The 23,090-nt window shown below is 31.1% G+C and overlaps 2 protein-coding genes across 2 annotated transcripts; both read left to right on the forward strand.

Moving 5' to 3' along the window:
• Window positions 1-1,182: 1,182 nt before the first annotated feature.
• LOC123201546 (probable glutathione S-transferase) lies at window positions 1,183-2,380 on the forward strand. Its single transcript, XM_044617105.1, has 2 exons — window positions 1,183-1,554; window positions 1,640-2,380. Exons 1-2 carry the CDS (start codon window positions 1,240-1,242, stop codon window positions 1,982-1,984), a joined length of 660 nt encoding a protein of 219 aa, XP_044473040.1. The 5' UTR covers window positions 1,183-1,239; the 3' UTR covers window positions 1,985-2,380.
• Window positions 2,381-16,260: 13,880 nt separating this feature from the next.
• On the forward strand, window positions 16,261-17,464 carry LOC123201802 (probable glutathione S-transferase). Its single transcript, XM_044617355.1, has 2 exons — window positions 16,261-16,637; window positions 16,740-17,464. Exons 1-2 carry the CDS (start codon window positions 16,323-16,325, stop codon window positions 17,082-17,084), a joined length of 660 nt encoding a protein of 219 aa, XP_044473290.1. The 5' UTR covers window positions 16,261-16,322; the 3' UTR covers window positions 17,085-17,464.
• Window positions 17,465-23,090: the final 5,626 nt, after the last annotated feature.

The following is a 23,090-nucleotide window of genomic DNA, read 5'->3' on the forward strand; positions in this document are numbered from 1 at the left end:
TATTTTTTTATAAATTTTTAAGCAAAATCTATTATTCATTATAATTTGATAATAAGGTAAGCCTATCGATTTCTAATTAAACCAATCGAATCATGAACTAATAAGATAGTTAGTTCGATCATTGGTCTAGTTTTAAAAATATTACATATATTATTACTCGTAAAAATTAAAGAACAAAATATGAAACATCAGTAATTATAAACCATATCCAACTCTAAATATATAAAGACCACAAAAATAAATAGTCATGAACTTTTTCATACTTAAAACATATATAGAATTCTACTTGGCTAATAACAAGCCATAAGGCAACACATTACATGCATCGTTGAATCCAAACTTTTCAACCGAATCCAAGTATCTCCATCATCAATTCAGTTCACAAGCCAGATTCATCATCCCAAATATAACAAAACAAAAGAGTTCAAAGACCATCACTAATTCACCATACAAGGCCAAATCTACTATCCCAAAAGTAATTTAACAAAATGAGTTCATGGACATCAATCAGTTCTTCACAGAAGGCAACATGCCCACTAAAATCAACTTTATAGTTTGGTAATAAAATCTCAATTTCACTATCAACCTGCATGAAAAATAAATGAAATAAATAAAAACTAAGATTGAGAATAATTAAAACAAACAAAAGGAAAAAAAATCAGCATATATCAAGGATGTATTAAAACAAAGAAGCATATTCCCTAATCCAGTCTCATCCACAAAGAAGCATATTGAAAGCTTATGAAGCTAAAGATGTCCTATAAGGGTGAAGTACTGATGAACCATAGCAAAATGCTTGCTCTGAAGTCATATAAGAGACCAAAATTGGTAAGGTTCCAACATCTATTTATCCAAATTTATGTGTGTTGAAAGTGGGTGTTTATGGAAATTTCTTTATTAATGATTTTTGTTTGACTTGATAATAAGGTGATGTGATTGATGAGGTGACATACACCATTACTTGGTAAGTTATTAGGTTTCTATTTTTATAATAAGGAAATGCAAGTGTGACCAAAGCAATGACCTTATCTTGGAAGAGCCTAGATGCTTTTTCTTGGGAAATAATTTAGTCTGTCTTTATTTATTTATTCACTTTTTCAAATGCAAAGTGAAGACCAAAATTTTTACGGAACTACAAAGTTTTCTATAAATTGACTTGGAAAGTCTTCACTTTTCACCAACAACATTATTACTTAAAATCCTCGACTTATTTCAGCTGAGTGTAGAGTTTGTGTAACAATGGCGGACGAAGTGATTCTGTTGGATTTCTGGCCGAGCATGTTTGGCATGAGGGTGAGGATCGCATTGGCGGAGAAAGGGGTGAAGTATGAATACAAAGAGGAGGATTTGAAGAACAAGAGCCCTTTGCTTTTGCAGATGAACCCCATTCATAAGAAGATTCCGGTTCTTGTTCATAATGGCAAACCCGTCTGTGAATCTTCCATCATTGTTCAGTACATTGATGAGGTGTGGAAGGATAAAGCTCCTTTGCTCCCCTCTGATCCTTACAAGCGAGCTCAAGCTCGGTTTTGGGTTGATTTCATTGACAAGAAGGTAAGTTAATTGTTGCTGTTATATTGATTTTTTTTTTTTTTTCCAATTCATGGCAAAGAGGGTAACCCACTGAAGAAAATTGCAGTTATTTGATGCTGGGAGGAAGACATGGAACACAACAGGTGAAGCACAGGAGAACGCAAAGAAGGAATTCATTGAAATAATAAAGACCTTGGAAGAGCAGCTGGGAGACAAGCCTTACTTCGGAGGTGAAACCTTCGGCTACGTCGACATATCGTTGATCCCTGTTTACTGTTGGCTTCACGCATACGAGACATATGCCAAGTTCAGCGTAGAGGCAGATTGCCCCAAATTCACTGCCTGGGCTAAGAGATGTATGCAAAAGGAAAGCGTTTCCAAGTCGCTCCCTGATCAGAAGAAAGTGCTAGGGTTTGTTGCGGAATTGAGGAAAAGGTTTGGGTTGGAATAGTTGAAATTTCACAAAGAACAAAATTATATATGCAAATAAATTATACAAAATTATCTTTATAAATTGAGGTCATAGTTTGTGATTAGATGATATGATTGTTTATTTTTTCTTTCACTTTAAAATCACTTAATCAGATTTTATCACCTCAGTTTATACAATAAAATTTGTATAATTTTTTTTGTATACATAAGATATATTACTCTTTTACGAATGGGAAATGAGTGAAATAAGGCAACATACAGAAATGTGGTTGCTCAATGAGACTTGTGTTGTGTTTGTGTGTGTATTGTTGTTGTAGTTTTGCTTTCTGAATAAATTGTTGAGAATATATGCATGTATTATTGTAGTTTTGTCTTCCAAATAAATTTATGAGAATATGGATGTAAACTTTCATAATTAATCATCCAATAATAATTTGTAGAAATCGATCTAGCATGTTAAATCACATTATCACGTAATGATTATAAAACATTGAATTGATAGTTAATTTGGGAAACAAAAAAATTATGTTATTTGAACCATAATGCAATAGTTTTGAATCCTTTAAATTGGAGTTCATAGGTTTACAAATTGGATCTGATTCGCTCCATTAACTAAATCAATTAGATTATGTATAAAATTTATTATGAAAACTTGAAGTCAAACCTCATTTATCATATTTAAATATATATACCATCAAGTTATAATTATTTTAATATTAAATAAGTTCAAATTTTATATTTAAACATAAATTATAAAAAAAAAATTTGATATTATTTTTAAATAATTAACTAATTTGATCACTGATTGAACCATATCATTCTCTCTACAGGATCAATATTCATTTAACATTATTAGAGCTTATCTATGTAGAAGGAAAGTTAATTCTCAGTAGTCTGTCTTTCCCAAAACTTTTATTGTGATTCTTGTTAATGGTTCACCAATTTAGGATTTGGTAATACCTAATCAATCCACATTTTTACCATTAGCCTAAACTACTAAATAAAAAGTCTATTAATACCCAATTTTATTAAATAAAAAATCAATAAAACTATGTGTATCTATTTTAAGTACACAAATAAGTATACACTTATTTTTGTCATTATGTAATTATATGATTTTGAATTAATGGTAAAATAATACCTAATTATATTATGACGTACATAAGTGTGTACTTATTTATGTATAGAAAATAAACATATATAGTATTACTCATAAAACATACAATTAATATTAGTCAACAATTAGAAAATTAATCATCCATGTTTAATGCATAGAGATCTAACCTTCATGAGGAACGGTTTTATTTCTTGAGAAAGGTATAATAAACAATGTAGCACTTCATTGAAATATAAAATGACTTGAAAGTTCCCTGTTAAGAGATTTGCAACCCATTCTAGAATTATAACCTATATTGAATTCCCCATTTAAACCTTACACAATATTGTGTTTTATCTCCTCTCGATGTCAAAATTGTAATGGGATCATAAAGTCAAAATTAATTATACCTTAGACACAAAATTTTTTACAAATGGTTCAACATTTTCATCTACACTTTTATCCCTGATCTCAAACTAGGAGCCACTCACTCTTTGTCCTCCAATTCAAAGTAAACTTCATTTGCATAATTATCATTGTCAACAGATTCTATTGTGACATGAAATCCATGATGAATAATGGTTCTTTCATAGTATACAACCATGTAGCAAGTTTTCCTGTCAATTAATTCATCAACTTCTTCGACATCAGTTAAGATAAGGAATGTGAAAGATGACCCACACAATTAATGAAAAATGGATTCAAAATAAATAAAGTTTACAAAATCACATAGCACATGATTATTGTAGGCTTAATGAAACTTATGCATTTGGTTTGGATAACTTATTCATTTGTTAGCTTTCTCTTAGATAATTTGAGGATGTAAGTAATGGTTTGTCTTTATATTCAAGAGCAAATAGAGTTACACTTGATAAACACTAGTATAACTATATCTTGTACAAAATTACATGAAAACAACTACTTTGTAACGTATACAAGGATTATCTAAAATTATATTATGATAAAACACCATAATAATAGGGTATACATACCTAAAACGCAAGGGAAAACACTAATTATTAAAGCGTGCTTAACTAACTTTCTATGATGATAATCAAACTCGTGTAATGTTTCTTACATACCCTAATAAGGGACTTGTGTGGTGATTCCTATGCAAGTTTTGCCCATGGGTATGAGTTGAAGGACTCTAAGTAATCAACCCATTTCAAATAATTTATCTTAGTTTTTTTTCAAAATTTTCTACTCAAAACAAATGTCTCTAATATGATAGTTAAGGCCAACTTGACAACGTCTTAAGGAATCGTGCTCTCCTTAAAGTGTTTATCTTTATATAAAGAAACTAAATCTCTTATTTTCATTTTTGGTTTGTAGTTGGATGTCCAAAACATATCTCTCCACTAACAAGTTTTGTCAATATCAATGGTTCTCCAAATCTTAACCCTATAACTAATGTAATATGTGTTAGGAAAATCTAAACAACCTTCTACGTACTCTGAACCACATCTCATTATGCAATTTGAATAATGAACCTCCTTAAGAATAGTGTTAGGACATAATTTTATAGAAAATAAGATTGGCCAAATGTAAAGGAACTTGCCAAAACATGTGATCTTGAACATATTTAGTTGGCTATGAATCAAGCTAACCCATAATGTACTGAAGACGTCTAGAACCACATAACATAATATTAGGTTATATGACCTTCTACAACGAACGAATTGGAATTCAATTTTTTTTCAAAATTCAAACGACATCATAAAACCTCTCTAGGATTTCACTTGTAGGCTCATTGATTTATAAACATGCATAAACATCCATAGGTTGTTTCAAGATCTGTACTTACATTTGGAGGCTTTGTTGTCTTTTAGAGTCACTAGAGGGTGTCAAAGAATGCTTTTGATCCAAGGGTCAGATCGCACCTTAGTATCCATACTGAGAACGAACGAAAAAAAGTGGGAAACACATACCAAGGTTTGCTAGAGCATGATGCATAGTTGTGGGGTGTTTGTGTACGACATGAATGTGTGTATATTGAAAAAGAATTGTGAAATTGTGAAATTCATGTTTGTATATTTAGACACTATGTATGATTCTATAAGATTGAAACACGCTCGTACATAGCCTTATCTATATCTTGTACAATTCGTGTTATATCTAGATTTTGAGGCATATAAGGATAAAAGATTATGCTTTTCCAAGGATGATCCACACACGATAGTACATAAGCCAAAAGAAAGACATTCAAGTTTATCTTATCCATCGAATAAACCTCAACTTTCATAATTTCCAACACATACAAACACCTCAGGATTATTATATTTAGGTCCCTAGGTGCAATAAATTGGATTTTGAGCCTAAAGACCTCTAAAGAATCAGAATGCTTAACTTACTTTTGGGGTTGAATTCAACTTGAATAATCTTGTGAGTTTGATCAACTTTTTTTATGTGTGACCCATAAGTTATTTTTTAGTTTGGTTGTGATCAGATTTGTGTCAAGCTTATGACCCAAAAAACATCCAAACACAAGACAATATTAGGCTCTATTAAAGCATCATGGCCACTTAACTAACACAATGTCAATGATTAACTCTTTAACCTATCAACAATATAGTTACTTATACACAATTCAATCATTTCGTCATATAATGCCTCTTCAAGGTTGAGACATAGACTAAGTATATCCTTTCAGGAACCCTTAATACACATGGATTAACTTCTATCAATGACTAGATGATATTGAATTGAACACTAACTTAGTCTTACTATGGCCAAAGATCTATGTGGTCGTTATCGTTCTTTAGTAGGCCTCTATGAGATATCAACTCTTGTGCTTAGAAGTGACAAATCCTCACTGATCCACCATTGAACTTTGTAGCTATTTGGTATGACCAATCACTAAATTTCTAGTAACACTCTATAAGGATTATGTTAGGTTAGTATCAAACCATACTAATTAGTGTACAAGGTGGTTTGGTGACCTTAAGTCTAAGGATCACATATACCTTCATTCACTAAAAGGAATTATTTTATAGACATTGGAGTAACCATACACATGGAATCCTCTTGGTGAGTCTATCTGGCAGATACATCTATAACGTTCCCTCACGTGTTACACCAAGTCGTCAGTAAATAGTTTTGACGCATGAGATCTATCATCATCTTTCAATGAGGTCAATCAATACTATAATAGTTTTACCATTATTACATGTGTCGTTAACCAAGGTAATATCAAAACTATGAACATTATAAGAATGAACACCTAATCTGAACATAGGGTATTTATGATTAGTTTGTTAGAGTAATGCCCTAGAGTTAATTGCCATCGATGTAATTTTTGTAATTTTCATTATTTTAATTAATAAAATGCATGCCATTCCATTATCTTTATTATGCATAAAATTGGATAATCGTCCTTAGAATGGTTGAACCATGACGAGAGACTTAGGGCATGACAACTAATTGTGAAAACCCGTTGTTCACATTAGGTGGCCGTTTTTAAAATGTATGTAGTTATAGCACCTTCAAGTATGCTTCATGGGCATTATTATTATTTCCTTAATCTTAGAATGGAATTCAAAATGAATTAGACAAAAATGAAAAATTAGATATTAATTTTTGCCTGACGTATGACCATGCCTATTGGATGCACACTTGTATGTCATTTGTGTAGGTGTATGGTCGTACCTGATGAGATGTACGATCTTACATCATTTAGTATAGGGACTCCCAATTCAGGGAAGAGTCTTGAGTGAAGAAGGAAAACACCAAGTATATATAAGCATTCCTTCTCAGATTACTAAAACCTTAATTTGTTTTACCTTCTTACAAACTAGAGAGAGAGTGTTTGAGAGAGACATGACTTTTGATAGCCGGAGAAGAGAGTTTTTGATAAGTAACTAAGGGAAAGAAAGGAGAAAAAATTTCAACCATTAAGAACCAATAAAAAGTCGACTCCAAACTCAACCTACACAAAAACCAAATAAGTATAAGCATTCTTTCTGCCCTTTTGGATGGATTTTAGATTAAATTGATGATTTCCTTTTTGGATTATGCATGTTTAGGATTGTATGAATGATCTACATGCTTAGGCTTTCAAGAATTCTTACAGATTGAATATACATTGAGATATTAATTTTGTTGGATGCTCTTAGATAACGAGATTGATAATGTGATGGTTGTGTATGGAAAACAACTGAGAATTCGACTAAGAATAGCCAAACATCAAATTCCAAGATGCCATGTATAGTCGTGCCCTACATGGTTATAAGCGTACAAAGGCTATATTAGTGAAAATTATTAAAGGTGTGTGCCCATGCATGGTAGCATGCACATTCATATTTTCTTTGTTGAAATTTTATTTTGCTAGTGGACGGACGTGCGACGAAGCATCCAAGACCATCCGTGGCTTAGAGGAACTTTTCAATGTCATATATGCCTATATGCCAAACAAATATAGTTATGCATGATTGTAAATTTGATTAAATAATAGAGTCTCAAGGTTGAAGATGAATGAATAGTGTCTAAAAGATGGTGACAAATCTCTAGTGTTAAAGTTGTTCATTGATAGCTTGGTGCAACACGATAGACTTGCTAAGAAGATTCCATATTGATGGTTACTCTAGTATTTATGAAATATATCCTCTTATTGAATGAAGGAGATGCGATTTTTAGACTTAAGATCACCATACCATCTTGTACAAAGATTGATATAGTTTAACACCAGCCCAACGTAGTATGAATTGAGGATTGCCAAAAAGGTGGTATCGACATATGTACAAAGTTATGATCTAATGAGTACCAAAGCTAGTATCTCAGATGAGCCTACTAATAAATGACAACGACCACTTAAATCTATAACTATAGTTGGATTAAGTCAATGTTGAATCCAATACCATTCGATCATTGAAAAAAGTCAGTCCATGTGTATTAAAGGTGTCTAAGGGAGACACTTTAGCTATACTTCAACTTTGAAAAGGATATCACATGACGAAAAGATCTAATTGTATGAATACCCATATTAATGATAGGTTAATAAGTTAATTTGACATTCTGTTAGTCGAGTGGTTGTGATGCTTTGTTAGAAGCTAATCTTGGCCTATGTCTAGACAGTTGTTAGGTTGAGAGCTTCAAATTAATTTGATCACTATCGATTTAGTGAAGAGTTGATAAGTCACACATAAAAGAAGTTGATCAAACTCTAAAAACATAGGATTATTTGAACTAGATCTGATCTAAAACTTAGATAAAAGATTTTTAGTTTAGGGAAATCTTTGTGTAAGGTTTTTGGGATGTTAATAATCAGTAGTGCAACCAAATTGAAAGTTTTAAAAATAAAGAATCCTATAAACTTAAACTAGGATACCTATTTTGAACGTAAATTTAATGAACATGCAAAACAGTTATAAATTGTTTTAGGATTATACTTGCGTTGATGACTCTTTCAATCTTCAGGTGACTTAAAGACAAAATGCTATCCAACCTTTAAGAGGCGGTACCTTGGTATCCATACGGAACACAAACATGAAAGGAGACTATCCTAATAAAAAAGGCTACTAAGGCTCTTAATTGGAATTTGTGTTCTTAGGAGAAAGAGAGAAACTCGATGATAACTAGGTTTTATAAAAACAAAATTCACTCTTCTGTTTCATGAATGCACCCCTTTATATATAGTTTTAGGATGTATAACATAACCAGTACCATTAATGAGGCATGGTTGGCTTTCTTCAAAAACACCATGCATGATTGGTTCTACTTATGTGGAACGACCAACATTCATTTCACCAAGATGCATGATCAGCTAGTAAGGTGTATAGTTATGCACTTGGCCAAGGTGTGGTCAAACTAGACCTTTAACTCAATTAGACAAGCCTAGTCTATTTGTGGTCTCTCTTGTCCCTAAACACCAGGATTATTAACAAAAAAAATCTTTGCCTCTGAGTTGAAATCAACTCCTTTGTGTGTGTGACCTATAAGCTTTCCATCGAATCGTTAATATCTAGATTCAGATCAAATCCAAACATAGACCAAAAATAGCCTTTAGTAAGACATCATGACTAGCCATTTGATAAAGTGTCAACAAAAATCTCTTTAGATTTTACAATATCATAGTTACGTGTAATTCAATCATTTTGTTAATCAATATTTCTCAAGGCTAAGACATAAAAGTGTTTCTATCTCAATGGCTTCTCAATATGAACTCATACACAATAATGATCAATACGAATTAGGCTACAACCTAATCCTACTACAGTCATAAATTTAGGTGGTCATAAATATTTTTCAGTATTCTCATGCATCTCACGATATGGCTAATAACTACCTTTATGGTTACCTTTGTTACGACGACACATTGAATGACATCAAGCCATACTGATTCTTATATGAGATGGTCTGACAATCTCAAGGTAAATGATCATATGCACCTCTAATGTTTAGAAGATTTATTCAGTAGATACTAAAATAATCATCCATATGGATATTCTTTGTCAGGTTAGTTGGTAAACACGTTTACAACATGTACTTATGTGTTGTATTAAACTATCTATAAACAATTTCAACACAATAGAACTATTACCACCTTTTAGTGGAGTAGTTCAATACTATGATAATCTCATCATTATTACATGTGCCCTTGTTCATTGTAATATCAAGATTATGAACAATTCTAGAATGACCATTTAATGTGTTCATAGAGTTTCCATGATTAGTCATTTGATCCCTTTGTCATAGTTCTATCATTTTAAGGACATTATTCGTACAATTATATAATTAATTGACATATGTATTGAATAATAATAAATCCTCTATATATAGTTAATATAAAATTACAATTAAGGTACCTACCTAAACATTTTGGGCTCGACGTGCAATTTATTGAACCTAAGGACCAAAGTGTAATAGTTTTGGAGTATTTATTTATGTATGAAATTTTGATGGTTTGGGCTTATAAAAAAAAGAAAAAGAAAAACCTATTTGGATTTCTTTTGGCCCATGTATGACCTTGCAAGTTTTATGCACGGGCATAAATGAATGTTGAATAAGCATTATTTGTTATCCTTATCTATGCCAAAATCCAAATAAATCATAAATTATCAAGATTGGATAAGACAATATACAACTGCATATTATCAATGTATGATTGTACTTGACATTTATAAATACATATACAAATTTCACAATTTGTCACAATTTGCTAACACTATTCACACACTCGTACAAAATACTCCCCTACGATTACATAGTATTCTAGTAGACCATTGTGTGTGATTATGACCTCCTCTCAATTTTTATTTCATGTGGATATCGAGGTGCGGTCCTACATTTAGATCGAGAGCAACTTTGACACCTTCCAAAGACTATGATAGACGAAGGAATTGCTAAATGTAGGTATAAGATTCTAAACACCTTATGGTTATTTATAATTTGTTGTGAATTAATGATATATGAGTGAGATCTTAGGGGTGGGTTTTATGGTCATATGTTTGCTTTAACAATTTTAAAACACCTATTTCGTTGCTAATGAAAGTTGTAAAACTTTATACCTAGTTGACATGCACTGAACCCTTCGTCATGATTCAACTACCCTAAAAACATTTATCTGATTGGTTTCAAAATATAAGATAAAGAATTTCCATAAATTAAGAATTATAAATAAGATTAAATTAATAATTACCACAGTGATGATTGGCTCTAAGACGTTATCCTAACATATAATATAAATCATCTAACTCATTTTCACTTTATCCATTATATACAAAACATCGTAAGAGATAGAAACCATAAATATTGACGAACAACAACACAACACTATAAATATTTGAATTAATAGGGAGTCTAGACATCATTCAACATGGTTTTTTAAAAATTAAATAAGCCTTTACAAGTTTGGAGAAGGTTTTGTTCAAAAAGCGGTTTTAAATGATAGTTAATCTTAGTGTTAAAAACCTTTTAACTGCCAATTCAAACAATATTTTCAAGATACACCAAATAAACAAACAAAAATAATCAAGCAAATTACTTATTGAAGCAAATGACAACACCGACAACAATGAAAACAACTATATTTTGAAGACTTTCTCAGAGAAACATGCATTTTATACATGAAACAAATACTTTTGTCCAAAAAACACTTTAGGGAAATTACTTGCTTCGAGGAATGATATCTAATAACATGATTAACAAAATAAAAAAGAAGTGTTAACAACCTTTTCTACAAGATTTTTATAAATAGTTATTGACATTTTTAACAACTTTTTTATGTTAAAAAATTTGTCCAAAACTATACTATATCTTATTTCAAATGACTTTAGATATAAAAAATTTGTTTGAAATTACTAGTTATTGTCTCTTACAATCAACTATTTTATATCAAAAATTGGCTGAAAATGATAATAATTGTCAATCTTGACAACATTTGATATAAAAAAAAAAATTGAAAATGACATTAATTGCAATTTCAAACAACTTTTTCTATAACATAGAAATTCTCTATGAAACCTACGTTTTCTCAATGAAACCATGTGTTTCAAACAAAAAACTATAAATTTATGTCAAAAAGTAGAAACAACATAGTTACTATTTAAATCAAACCTCAAAAACCTTAGATTTTGAAATATGGTAAATATGTATCTTATGTATAAAAACCTAAAAATATGAGTCATAATGTCTCAAGACAGAAATAATTTAAGCAAATGTAATGGGAGGACAAGAATAATTAGTGTTTTGGACAAAAAGACAAAGAAGTGACATACACTAAGAAAAAAAAATGTGACACCCTAAACAAACCCCATATCAGTAGAGCCAAAGAAAGATTTTGAGTATGTATATGCATCCCATATTGCTTAGGGATGCTAAGTTATGTTAGAGATCAAGATTGATTGTGTGAATATTCCTGATATGTTGAGGATTGAGATTGACTGTGTGAACATTCCGAATATTTATTCTTGCCTATTATCCCACGATTTCTTCCTATTGTGGTGAGATGGATTAGGAAATCATTAATTGTAAATCAAATCTATGATTGTGTTTTGTACCTATATATTAGAAGTAAATTCATTAATAATCAATATACAAAACATAGAAAATGCTTATTTCTTCAAAATCAAAGTTGGTATAAGGGTTTGGTAATACCGTTGAGTCATCAAAAAGTATCAAACAAGAATTACAATTTAAGTTTGAATCTAAAGACATTGAAATTGGTAGTCAAAATTACAAATAATTGAGGTATGGTATGTTTTAAATATGTCTACACTTGTTTCTAATAGTACATGGATAATTGATTTTGGTGCTACAAATTATATGACATTTTATTCTTGACATATCTCACATCTTAAACTACCTTCTTTGAAATTATTTCCACTACTCATAATAACACAACCCTAATTATTAGAAAGGGATCCTTAACCCTCATTAATACTCTAAATTTAGAATCCATTTTAATTGTACCATCTTTAAATTATAACCTTATGTCAATTTCCCAACTAATATATGTCTTATCTTGTGTTGTTATTTTTTGCCTAATTTTTGTCTTATTAAGGATATCTAGAGAAGACAAATAATTGGTTATGTTGTTAAACGAGGGAAGTTGTATTACTTGGATTTAAAGTCAAAAGATTCAAGTGAACTTCAACCAACATTAATTGTAATGTTTATTGAGAGGAAGAAAACGAAATATGAGATATGATTAAAGAAATTATTTGGCTATTTAAAGAAATAATTTTCAAGTACTTTTTTAATATGATTTTCTCTTTTTAGTTGTAATATATGTGAACTTGCAAAAACTTATCGTACTTCTTTTTCTTTAAGTTTGAATAAAAGTCTATACCTATTTATGGTTATCTATTCTAATGTTTGGAGTCCTTCAAAAGTTCCAACATTAGGAGGATCTAAATGGTTTGTTATTTTTATTAATGATTGTACTAGGATGATATTGCTATGTTTAATGACAAAAAAAAAAAAAAAGCAATGAATTGGTTGTTTAAGAAGTTTCATAAAATGGTTATAGATCAGTGCAATGCAAAGATATAGGTTATCTACAATGATAATGATGGAGAATATCAAACTTTTTATTTTAAACAATACTTTAAGACACATGAGACAATTCATCAAACCACTTGTTCTAATACACCTCAACAAAATGAAGTGACTGAGCAAAAAGAATCGACATTTGTTAGATGTTGTTCGACCATCATTGATTGAAGCTCATATGCCTTTATCATATTATGAAGAATCACTTACTTTTGTTGTATACTTAATTAATCATGTACCTACTAGCTCTTTTGACTTTTGCACACCAATCTAGACCTTCAGTTAAACCCCAATTGCCCTATATGCTGCAATTTACCTCCTTGTATTTTCGATGTGTTGCATTTGTTTACCTTAAAAAAAAATCAACAAAATAAATTAGCTCATAGAGCATTATGATGTGTTTTTCTTGGCTATACTATGTAATAGAAAGGTTATTGGTGTTATCATCCTCCAACTGAATGAATGTTTATCATGATGGATTTAACAAGTCATGAAGATTCGATGTATTTTTTGTTTAAACCTAACCTTCAAGGGAGCATCATAGGGACATTTATACTCTATATTATGAAAGTCATCACATCTTTGAGCAAGATATAAGTACATTGAATGAGCAAGATATGAGTGTCATGGATGACAATGGTATAACTTCATATAACCAAATAGGCAATAATCATTCATAAGAGATAAATGCACCACTAACAGTTGTTGAGTCCTTGGAGTAAAAATGACTTGTAAATACACCAAACCAATCACTAATTAAGAATGTCATTGATCCACTACCTAAGCCATATAGAAGACAATTACCACAACGTCATAATAAAGGTATTTCTAAACCCACATCTGAAACTGATTTTCCTAGTAAAGAAAGTATCTTATAATTAATTTTTTGTCATATCATTATTTATCGAAATCATATAAGTAATTTGTAAATCAATTATTTACTACAGTTATTTCTAACAGTGTGTAGAAAGCATTAGCTAATCCCAGGTGGAAAACAACAATGAATGAAGAGATGAGATCCTCACAGAAAAATTAAACATATGAACTGGTTGATTGTCCACTTGGAAGAAACTAGTAAGGTGTCAACGGATTTATACTATAAAGTACAAAGCAAATGGTATGATTGAACGTTTCAAAGCAAGGTCGGTGGCAAAAGGGTATAACCAAACTTATGGGATAGACTCTATAGAGACATTCACAACTATTGCAAAAATTAACACCAATTGAGTATTGTTATTATTGGATGCAAACTTAGATTGACCATTACAACATTTCAATGGAAAGATTGCTTTTATACATGGATAATTATTTGAGGAAGTATACATGGACCTCCTACCAGGATGCATGGTATCCAAAAAAAGCAGTAAAAAGGTATGTAGATTAAAGAAATTATTGTATGAGTTGAAACAGTCTCTTAGAATTTGGTTTTGAAGGTTCACATGGTCAATGATAGACTTTGGTTACAATCAAAGAAACGCGAATCATTCTCTAGTTCTAAAGAAATGAAATGGTAAGATCATTGTACTCATTATATATACGGGCAACATGGTGGTGACAAGGGATGATCCAAAAGACAGAAATACTTTATAAAGATACTTATCTAAAGAATTCAAAATGAAAGATCTAGGCTTTTTAAGGTATTTTCTTGGCATTAAAGTTTATTGATCAAATAAAAAAATGTATTTATCCTAAAGAAAGTATACCTTAGATCTCTTGGAAGAAACAAACATGTCAAGATGTCAACTGATTAATACACCAATAGAAGAAGGTTTGAAGTTGAACATTAAACCTACTCAAGTTACTGTTAATAAAGAGAGATACCAAAGACTTGTGGGGACATTGATGTATGTATCACATACATGACCATATTTAGCTTATTCACTGAGTGTTGATAGTCAGTATATGCATAATCTTGGTGAGCTATATGAACACAGTCATATTCATTTTAAGATATCTGAAGTCTGCTCTTGTAAAAGAAATTTTATTCACAAATAATACGAATTTTCAAAACATTAAGGTATATATAGATGTTGATTAGGGCAAGATCAATTAATGATAGATGATCCACTTTAGGTTATTTTACCTTTGTAGGTGGTAATTTAATTACTTGAAGAGGCAAGAAACAACATGTCTTTGCCCAATCTAGTGTTGAAGCAGAGTTCAATGGTATGGCACTCGAACTATGTGAAGCGTTATGGCTATGACTCTTATTGCAAGATTTAGGTTATTTGTCTAGGTATCCAATTCGGTTGTGATAATAAATTTGCATGTGGCATTGCTCATAACATTATTGTTCTAAGCATGCAAAAGTGGATAGATCCTTCATTAAGGAGAAACTTGATAAGAAAATCTTGGAACTACCTTAGATTAGGTCTGAAGATCAATTGACTAATATTTTTACCAAATCAGTTTTAAGTCGATTATTCTCGAGATTTTTAGACAAGTTAGCCATGAGTAATATTTATGCGCCAAATTCAGGGAGAGTGTTGATGATCAATATTGTTTATGTGAATATTTTCGATATGTTGAGGATGGAGATTGGTTGTGTGAATATTCCCAACATTTATTATTGCCTATTATCCAACGATTTCTTCCTATTGTGATGCGATAGATTAGAAAATCATCAATTATAAATCAAATATATGATTGTGTTTTATACATATATATTTGATGTAAATTTATATATAATCAATATACAAAAACATACAAAATAATTATTTATTCAAAATCAAAGTAGTCAAAATTAGTTTAATAGTCTGTAAGTTGTTTAAATTGTCGAGACACGTTTTTAATTGTAAAGTTAAAAGTAAAACTATGATATATTATACGTTCAGAATAAACAATATCTTGACAAGATATTGTTGAAAATTTAAAAAAAATTAACAATTCTCAATTCAGTTTTTCTAAACAATGCTATTCAATATAATTTTTCTAATCAAATAACATAATTATATTCTGAATTTACATAGAATACGTAGTTGTATATTTTCCTTGAGGAAAATATTACTATATTAAAAGCGAACAAAATTTTAAGTGAAGGAAATGCAAGTATGATCAAAGCAATGACCTTATCTTGGAAGAGCCTAGATGCTTTTTCTTGGGAAATAATTTAATCTGTCTTTTATATATTTATTCATTTTTTCAAATACAAAGAGATGACCAAAATTGACACGGAACCAGAAAGTTTTCTATAAATAGACCTGCAAATTCTTCACTTTTCGCCAACAACAGCATTACTCAAAATCTTTTACTTATTTTAGTTGTGTACAGAACGATGGCGGATGAGGTGATTCTGTTGGATTTCTGGCCGAGCACGTTTGGCATGAGGGTGAGAATCGCATTGGCGGAGAAAGAGGTGAAGTATGAATACAAAGAGGAGGATTTGAAGAACAAGAGCCCTTTGCTTTTGCAAATGAACCCCATTCATAAGAAGATCCCAGTTCTTATTCACAATGGCAAACCAGTCTCTGAATCTTCCATCATTGTTCAGTACATTGATGAGGTGTGGAAGGATAAAGCTCCTTTGCTCCCCTCTGATCCTTACGAGCGAGCTCAAGTTAGGTTTTGGGTTGACTTCATTGACAAGAAGGTTAGTTAATTGTTACTATAAAATTGATATTTTTTATTTTTGCTGTGTTAAAATCTTGCCTGATTCATGGCAAAGACGGTAACCCAGTGAAGAAATTTGCAGTTATTCGATGCTGGGAGGAAGACCTGGAGCACAACAGGTGAAGCACAGGAAGAGGCAAAGAAGGAATTCATTGAAATAATAAAGACCCTGGAAGAGCAGCTGGGAGACAAGCCTTACTTCGGAGGTGAAACCTTGGGGTACGTCGACATATCGTTGATCCCTGTTTACTGTTGGCTTCACGCATACGAGACATATGCCCAGTTCAGCGTAGAGGCAGATTGCCCCAAATTCACTGCCTGGGCTAAGAGATGTATGCAGAAGGAAAGTGTTTCCAAGTCGCTCCCCGATCAGAAGAAAGTGCTGGGGTTTGTTGCAGAATTGAGGAAGAGGTTTGGGCTGGAATAAACCGAATTTTGCATGGAATAAAATTATATATACAAACTAATTATACAAAATTATCTATGTATAAATGAAGGTGGCAGTTTATGAATAGGTGACGTGATTATTTATCTTTTCTCTTATTTAAAAATCATACAATCAAATGTTATCTACCTTAATTTATATAGTTAAGTTTGTATAGTTTATTTGTATATATAGAATTACTCTTTTGCAAATGGGAAATGAGTGAAATAAGGCAACATGCAGAAATGTGCTTGCTCTATGAGACTTGTACCCTGTTTGTGGGTGTATTGTTGTAGTTTTGCTTTCCGAATAAATGGTTGAGAATATGCGCATGTATTATTGTAGTTTTGCTTTCCGAATAAATTGTTGAGAATACGTGCATCTATTATTGTAGTTTTGTTTGTCGAATTAATTTTGAAAATGTGGATGTAAAATTTCATGATTAACTTTGGAGCTTGTACACGTAGATGGACGATTAATCCTGACTATTCTATATCTCCATGAACTTTCCCTGTGATTGTCAATACTGGTTTCATCTATTTAGAATTTGGTTAAAAACCCAATTTACCATCAGCCCAATCTGCTAATTAAAAAGTGTATTAGGTTTACTTTAATGATTATATTATACCCAACATTTCGTTGAACTATAATAATTCCCGTTTTTATTAAATATAAAATACAATTAATATTAGTCTGTGATTAGAAAATTACTCATCAATGTTTCATGCATACAAATCTAATCTTTATGAGAAACCGTTTCATTTCTTGAGAAAGAGATAATAGATAATGTAGCACTTCATTGAAATATGAAAAGACACCAACATGTCACAACCTATCATAGAATTATAACCTACATTGAATCCCCTATTTAAACTTTATACAATATTGTGTTTTACCTCTTTTTGACGTCAAAATTTTAATGAGATCATAAATACAAAATTAATTATAACTTAGACATAAGTTGTTTTACAGGTGTTTCAACATTTTCATCTACACTTTGATCCTTGATCTATAACTACATGCAACTCATAGGTAACTCTTTGTTCTCTAATTCAAAGTGAACTTCATCTATAGAATTATCATTGCCAAGCGATTCTATTGTGACATCCACTTCATGAAAAATAATGGTTCCTTCATAGTATACAACCATGTAGCAAATTATCTCATTGATTAATTCATCAACTTCCTCGATGTTAGTTGATATAAGGAATGTGAAAGATGACCCATATAATTCATGAAAAAATGGATTCAAAATAAATGAAGTTTACAAAATCACATGGCATATGATTATTGTAAGCCTAATGAAACTTATGCATTTGGTTTGGATAACTCTCGTGAGAACTTCTTCATTTGTAAGCTTTCTCTTGGACTTCTTTGAGGATGTAAGTAATGATTTTTGTCTTTATATTTAATAGCACATAGTGTTGCACTTGATAAACACTAGGATAACTATATCTTGTACAAAATTACATGAAAACAACCATTTAGTTATGTATACAAGGATTATATACAACTATATTATGATAAAACACCATAATAATAGGGTATACATACCTGATAGGGCATACATACCTAAAATGCAAGAGGAAACCCTAGCTATTAGAACATACATAACTAACTTTCTATAACAACAGTCAAACTCGTGTAATGTCTCCTACATGCCCTAATAAAGGACTTGTGGTGTGATTCCTATGCAAGTTTTGCCCATGGGTATGAGTTAAAGGACTCTAAGCCATCAACCCACTTCAAATAATTTATCTTAATTTTTTTCAAAATTTTCTACTTAACACAAATGTCTCTAATATGATAATTAAGGCTAACTTGACAACATCTTAAGGAATTGTGCTATCCTTTGAAGTTTATATCCTTAAATATAGCAACTAAATCTCTTATTTTCTTTTTTGGTTTATAGTTGGATGTCCAAAATATATCTCTTAACGTATTGCCATTAACAAGTTTTGTCAATATCAATGGTTCTCCAAATCTCAACCCATAACTAATGTAAACTGTGTTGGGTAAACCTAAGCAACCTTTTACCTACTCTAAACCACATCTTATTATACAATTTGAATGTTGAACCTCCTTTTGAAAAGCATTAGGACACAATTTTATAGAAAATCAGGTGGGGCCAAATGTCAAGGAACTTGCCAAAACACATGATCTTGAACGTATTTAGTTGAATATGACTCAAGTTACCCCTCAATGTATCAAAGACATCTAGAACCACTCAATATATTGTTAGGTTATACGACCTTCTACAACCACCAAATTGGAATTTAATTTTTTTCAAAATTCAAACAACATTGTAAAACCTCCCTAAGATGTCATTCATAGACTTATTGATTAACAAACATGTATAAACATCCATAGAGTGTTTCAAGATCTATATTTGTATTTGGAGGTTCTATTGTCTTTCACAGTCACTAGAGGGTGTCAATGAATGTTTTTGATCCAAGGGTAGGATTGCACTTGTTATACACATTGAATACAAATGGAAGAAGGCAAGAAACACACACCAAGGTTTACTAAAACTCGATGCATAGTTGTAAGGTGTTTGTGTATGAAGTACATCAGTGTATATATTGAAAAAGAATTGTGAAATTATGTATATATAGACACTATGTATTATTGTGTATGGTTGAAGCACCCCCGTACATAGCCTTATCAATATCTCATTCAATCCATGTTATATTTGGATTTTAAGGTAGATAAGGGTAAGGGATTATACTTTTCCAAGGACCATGCACATCTGTGCATGATCCACACATAATAGTACAATGGCCAAAAGAAAGCTATTTGACTTTACCCTTATCCAATTAGATAAACCTTAACTTTCATAATTTCCAACATATAAAAAAACCTTAAGATTAGTATACTTAATTCCCTAGGTGCAAAAACATTATACATTAAGACCAAAAATCTCTCAAGAATCAAAATGCTTAACTTAGTTTTTAGGTTGAATTCAACTTGAATATCTCTTTAAGGTTGAGGTATAGATTAAATGTCTCCTTTATGAAACCCTTGATACACATAGACTAACTTCTATCAATGACCATAAGATTTTGAATTGAACGCCAACTCAATACTATTATGGCAAAAGATTTATATAGTCGTTATCATCCATTAGAGGGTTTTTATGAGATATCAGTTTTCATACTCGAAAGTGACAAATCCTCATTGATCTACCATAGCCTTCATAGCTATCTTACTATGGCTAATCATCATTTTTCTAGTAACCTTTTATAAGAATTACATTGGGTTAGTGTCAAACCATACTAATCCTTGTATAAGATGGTTTGGTGATCTAAAGTCTAAGGATCACATGTACTTTTGTTCACTAGGAGAAATTATTCTATAGATATTGGAACAACCATTTATATGGAATCCTCTTAGCGAGTTTGTCCAGTGGATACATCCACAACATGCCCTCATGTGTTACACCAAACCATAAACAAATAGCTTTGATAGATAAGATCTATCACCAACATTCAATGGGGTCATTCAACACTATAATAGTTTTATCATTATTAAATGTGATTTAAGTTAAGGTAATATCAAAACTATAAACGTTTTAAAAATGACCACCTAATTTGGACATAACGTCCTTATGATAAGTTTGTTAGGGTAATGCCCTAGAGCTAATCATCATCAATGTAATTTTTGTAATCATCATTAATTTAATTAATAAAATACATGTCATTCTATACTAAACTCAACCTCTTACTTGAGAGCTAATATGATGAATCATGAGTGCTATTATAGCTTGTTGGAAAGATCTTTGAATCTTGTTTTCAATATATATAGCTTGTATGAATTAGAAACTATTTGTACTATTAAATTGCATGAACAAAAAGTCTACCTTACCAAATAAATAGTAAATATAGTTTTTTGCCATTAATTTCATCCTATGTTTTGACTACCTTATCTGATGAATCATGAGTATTATTATAGCTTGTTAGAAAGCTTTTTGAATCCTCTTTTCAATCATATATAGCTTGTATGAGTTAAAGACCGTTTGGACTATTAAATTGCATAAACAAAAAGACTACCTTACTAAAGAAACAGTAAATACAGTTTTTTGTCCCTGATTTCATCCCATGTTTTGACTGCCTTATCTGATGAATCATAAGTGTTGTTATAGCTTGTTGGAAAGCTATTTGAATCCTCTTTTTAATGATATATAACTTATATGAATTAGAGACTGTTTGGACTATTAAATTATATGAACAAAAAGACTATCCTACTGAATGAACCGTCCCATGAACAATAATTTACAGTTTTTGGAAAGAAAGAATGAAAGAAAAGGAGGAGAAAAAGAAAAGCAAGAAAAAAGAGAAAGGAAAGGAAAGAAAGGAGAGAAAAAGAAAAGAAAGAAAAACAAGAAAAGGAATTTAGGGCTTAGGATTTAGGGGTCATCTCGAGAATATTGTCTGGTGGGTTATGGATAGTTTTAGATAATGCACGTATGCATGCATGCTACAAACTATGAAGGGGCATTTTATGCTATACCACCCGTTATAGGGCACGTCCACAATAAGACACTTTTGTAGTAGAAAATAGACCTACAGTAAGGTTAGCTTACAGTAGAGCATGCTCATAGTAAAACACAATTCAAATTCACAAATGGTGTAGTGAGAGAAAAGTATAGTGCTCGAGCTTAGAAAAGAGTCAAATCCCTATAGTCAACTTTCAAAAAGTATTAGATGGACGCTAGATGGGACAAAATGTGACCCAAATAGTAAAGAATGAGCTAGATTATCCTCTCAATTCTTTAAGGAGGATATGACGTGAGATTAAGTCTTAAGAGTGATTTTGAACAAAAAAAGAGATAGTTTACTTAATTCTTTTCCCTTACTGAGTGTTTTTATCTCTCATTTCCTTTTCTTTCATAATTACATGTACAAGTGATCAAGGTAACTGTGAGGTAAGGTCAGGTCAATGAAGATAGATCCAGACTGGAGCAGGTTATCTCTGGTTTTTGTTATATACATATAATCGTATGTTATTGTTGACTTTTGACCTTATTAAGATGGTTGTATAGTTGTATATGATTACTTTATATTTTTAGATTCTTTCCGATGAGTTTTTATATATGATATATACATTTTTTGTTTGCCTCTAAATTTTCAGTTTTCTCAAAATAATTTCATAACGTTTTTAGCGATGAGCCATTTTAAAATTTTTTTAAAAATAATCACTTCAGCTATTAATTTGTAACATTTTTCCTCTAAAAGATAACACTTTTGGGGGGAGGGGGGATGTTACACCCTCAGACACATCTAGACACCTCTATGAGCCTTAAATCATAATCAAAATTTACTAATATCTCTTAGATGTAGAGCATATGAACAAATAAGTCATGGTTGTACTTTTTCTTCTATGTATAGGCTCATGAGATGTTTCATGGATGTATTATCACTCCCAAGGCTTGCTCAATGCATATATCTCTAATGTCATTCATGTAAGGTATGACACGTTTATGTCCATAGATGTACATCTTCTTTATTCGACAAGTATGGTCACGCCCTATTCTTATAGGCATACACACATGCATATCAGGGGGACGTATAGGCATGCATGTAGACATTCGTCTTCCAAACACTATTCATTCTTCTTTAACCTAAATACTCTACTATTTAATCAAATTATCAATCATGCATGACTAGTTTGGCGTCTAAGTATACATGTTGTCAAAAAGTTCCTCTAACCCCATAGATGGTCGTGGATGCTTCATCGCATGTTCATCCACTGGTAAAATCAAATTTCAAGAAAGAAAATATAGGCATACACCCTTAATAATTTTCACTAATCAACCCATATACACGCTTGACTATACATGTTATCATGGAATTCAATTTCTAGCAATTCTTGGACAAATTCTTAATTGTTTTCCATACATAACCATCACATTATCAATCTTATTATCTAAGATCATTCAACAAAATAACTATCTCAATATATATTAAATTTGGAATCAATCTCTAAGAATTCTTAAAAATTTAAACATGT

This window comes from Mangifera indica, chromosome 18 (genome assembly GCF_011075055.1).
Source record: "Mangifera indica cultivar Alphonso chromosome 18, CATAS_Mindica_2.1, whole genome shotgun sequence".
Lineage (NCBI taxonomy): Eukaryota > Viridiplantae > Streptophyta > Magnoliopsida > Sapindales > Anacardiaceae > Mangifera > Mangifera indica.